The following is a 3,438-nucleotide window of genomic DNA, read 5'->3' as shown; positions in this document are numbered from 1 at the left end:
TGACTACAATTAGGCTCCAACTAGGCTAGTATATGTTCTCGTCCCGAATCCCCAATTCCCTCTTAAATACGGACTCTCATATTCCTACCCACAAGTAACATCGTGATAAACAAGTGATAGCCGGGGAGAGAAAGAGAGAACTAAAGATGGATGCCACACAAAAGTTACATCATATCTCACTGTGATAGTACATGGTTACCACCTACCAGCATGAAAACCTGGAACCTCATAGCAAGGATGCCTACCTACTAAATGGAAGAAGCAAACCAACCACAACGTACATACTTTGCGATCTGCTATCAATAAAGACTAAGTATGGATCCAATCCAACAGGAACATAGCTAAGCTAGCTAGGACAACCGATATATATACCGACCGACAATGAATGTGTCTGTCATATCATGTGCTGCGTGGCGGGCGGCACGATGGAGCCGTCGCTGTGGCCCTGCTGCCTCTGCAACTCCACGTTGGCGTGCCACCCAATGTCCATCACGAAGCCCCGGTTGCGGAGCTCGCGGTACTCCTGGCAGATGGCGCAGGACTCGAGCCAGCAAAAGTGGACGCAGCAGTCCGGGCAGGGGGTCTCCTGGAGCCCGTACTGGGCTCGCATCTTGGTGCGGTAGACACAGGAGTAGATCCACTGGCACTGCCACCCCGACAGCACCCCTATCGCCATGTACAGGGCCGCACCGGCGCCGGTTGACGTCTCCCCCTTGTCCAGGATCTCCGCCATCCGCCCCACCACGATGCACGGGCAGCACCACCCCAGCAAGCAGACGCCATGGTCCTCGGCGCAGTCGAACAAGCCCGTGGACCAGGGGGTGGTTCCGGGCTCCATGGTGGCTGGTGGCATGCTCGTTCCGGCCGACGGGCACGCCGAATGAACCTGTTCCTCCTATAGCTATCCGGCCACCGGTGGAGCGAGGGGCAAGCGGGTGGCCTCAGCTAGCGGGAGGTTCCCACGATTTATTAGCACTAAAAAAATTAGCGTGCACTATTATTAGCTGGACTCGCAAAAATAAGTGGCACATGAATTCCATGTTCCATCTCCCGATAAAAATAGTACGTACTATAAGGAAAAGAAAATACTCTGAAATGTGCCCCCTATGGGCTATGACAATAATAGGACAATTCCATGACCGACTTCATTTTCTTATGGTGAATTGGAGGGGCACCAAATTCGGGATGATGGGTCGTACGTCTGATGTGTGGACATGGCAGTGAGTCGTTATTTCATGCCTTCATACAGTGTGATCGTGCGCTGTTATTTTCGAATGCTGCGAAGGAATTCTTTCAAGTCAAGTTGCCTAAACTTCATCCAGCCACTTGGAGTAGGGATTTGCTATAGCAGGCTATGCCAAATAGCGGCGGATCCCTCGCACTTTGGCCTCGCTATAGCGGGATCTGCCTCGTCTCATGTAGCCTTAGGGCCATTGATGCACGGTGGATCCTACCCTTTGTCGTTGAGAGGGCTCATGCTTCATTTTAGGTGTTTTTTGGTCTGTTTGGTGTTTGTATCCTGCTCAGGAAGACAAGACAACGGCATCTAAAAACTAACTATCAGGAATGCCAATAAAATTAGTTGCCTCATTACACGGAGGTGATGTCAACACACTACTTTGGGCAAATCCTTATGCCCACGCCCTAACAACCCTTCACGTGTTGGAGCTCTACTGCGTTCTTTTCTTCTCTGCCCTAATTCTCCATCAGAGTTTCCGGTGGTTGCCTCCGCCTGCCAGGTAATGAACATGCAACCAAATGATTCAAAAGAAATGTGTATTACAATATATATGCCCGACCAACATATGAACAATCCCGACAACAAGATATGTATCTGAGACAAACACAATGCCACTTGTAGTTCAACAAGAAACAAGAAACCCTCTTAATTAAGATATAAGCTACAAATAGGAGTGTTCCCATGAGAACTACAAAGGGATCCCCAACAATGCCTCTATTAAATTTTCCTTGAAATCGCCCTACCCCTTTGTTGTTGTTCATTTCTTTATTTGTCTTGGATACCATGGGAGAGATCCCGAAGCGGAGTACCAGAGAGAAAAAGACATCGAATGCTTATAAGAGCTCAAGGAAGGACGAACGGGGACATCATCGAAGTATGTCTTCTCCAAGGTAGAGGATCTCAACCTTGAGGAGCTAGGAGCATTTCCAATTTCTCCCGCAAGTACAGACAAAAATTTCACATCGGTTTTGATATGAGCATACCGGCGCATGCATGTGGGCCACCACCATGATATCCATTATGGCGTTATCACTATCTCAATAAATATACTTCTCATCCCAAATCAATCTAGATTGTGTCCACTTTGATTGTGCCAACGACAGTGAGGAGGTCGTCTGTGAGTAGGGTCAACGATAAGGCGAAGATGGAAAGGATTGAGTAGGGTCTACTCCTGCGAGTACAGACAAAAATTTCACATTGGTTTTGATATGAGCATACCGGCACATGTGGGCCACCACCATGATATCCATTATGGCATTATCACTATCTCAATAAATATATTTCTCATCCCAAATCAATCTTGATCGTGTCCACTTTGATTGTGCCAACGACAGTGAGGAGGTCGTCAGTGAGTAGGGTCAACAATGAGGCGAAGATGCAAAGGATTGTGTTGCTCAAAAGTAGAGGTGTCCCATTTAGGGACCACTTAGTAGTAATGCAGGTCTTACACCCCTGCGCTACTGCCACCCCTGCGCAACTACTACTGCATAACCCGAGGGCACGACGGCGACCACTTAGTAGTAGCGCAGATTTTACAACCTTGCGCTACTGCCACCCCTGCGCTACGACTACGCCTTACCTGTAGCGCACAGTTTGCACCCGCGCTACTACTAAGTAGTAGTAGCATGGGTCAAATAAGGGGCGCCACTACTAAGTGGTTACCTATAGGGTTTTCCCTAATAGTGGATCTTCTTGATGATCTGGATCTTCATTGGAAGAAAGGCTTGTCAAAACTTCACAATATTCATTGTTGTGGTGGAAGACTTAATAAATTCACCTCACCCTTGAGGGAGGGTCACTCTCTAAGCAAGTTGTTGGGTCTGAGTGCCCCTTCTCTAGACAGCCAATTATCCTTGGGTATGTCCCTCGATTCGTTTGATAATGCATTGTGTCAAACTATCCCATCTGTCCAACATGGCCCTCTGAATTTGTGTAGGATTATTACCCAAACTAGTTGAAAGGAAATTTTTCCTTGCCAAATATTCTGCTAGCTTAATGTTTGTGTAGATTGAATATCCAAACTAATTTTCAAGAACAGAACATTTGGCATATAATGCATAATTTATATTTGATCCTCCGAATCTTCTTATGTACACTACCTTTATTAAGTCATAATTACCTTATGTATTCCGTAACATATAACATGAGCGATAGGGGTAAATGGCACATGAATGGATCTATATCATTTATAATTAACC

The 3,438-nt window shown here is 46.7% G+C and overlaps 1 protein-coding gene across 1 annotated transcript; it reads right to left on the bottom strand.

Annotated features, from left to right (window-relative positions):
* Nucleotides 1-394: 394 nt before the first annotated feature.
* LOC109753431 (cell number regulator 10-like) lies at nucleotides 395-838 on the bottom strand. The gene has a single exon (XM_020312330.1). It carries the CDS (start codon nucleotides 836-838, stop codon nucleotides 395-397), a length of 444 nt encoding a protein of 147 aa, XP_020167919.1.
* Between the last annotated feature and the right edge of the window lie 2,600 nt (nucleotides 839-3,438).

Source organism: Aegilops tauschii, chromosome 2 (genome assembly GCF_002575655.3).
Source record: "Aegilops tauschii subsp. strangulata cultivar AL8/78 chromosome 2, Aet v6.0, whole genome shotgun sequence".
Classification (NCBI taxonomy): Eukaryota; Viridiplantae; Streptophyta; class Magnoliopsida; order Poales; family Poaceae; genus Aegilops; species Aegilops tauschii.
The sequence above is the reverse complement of the archived record's forward strand: the minus strand, read 5'-3'. Positions and strand labels throughout refer to the sequence as shown.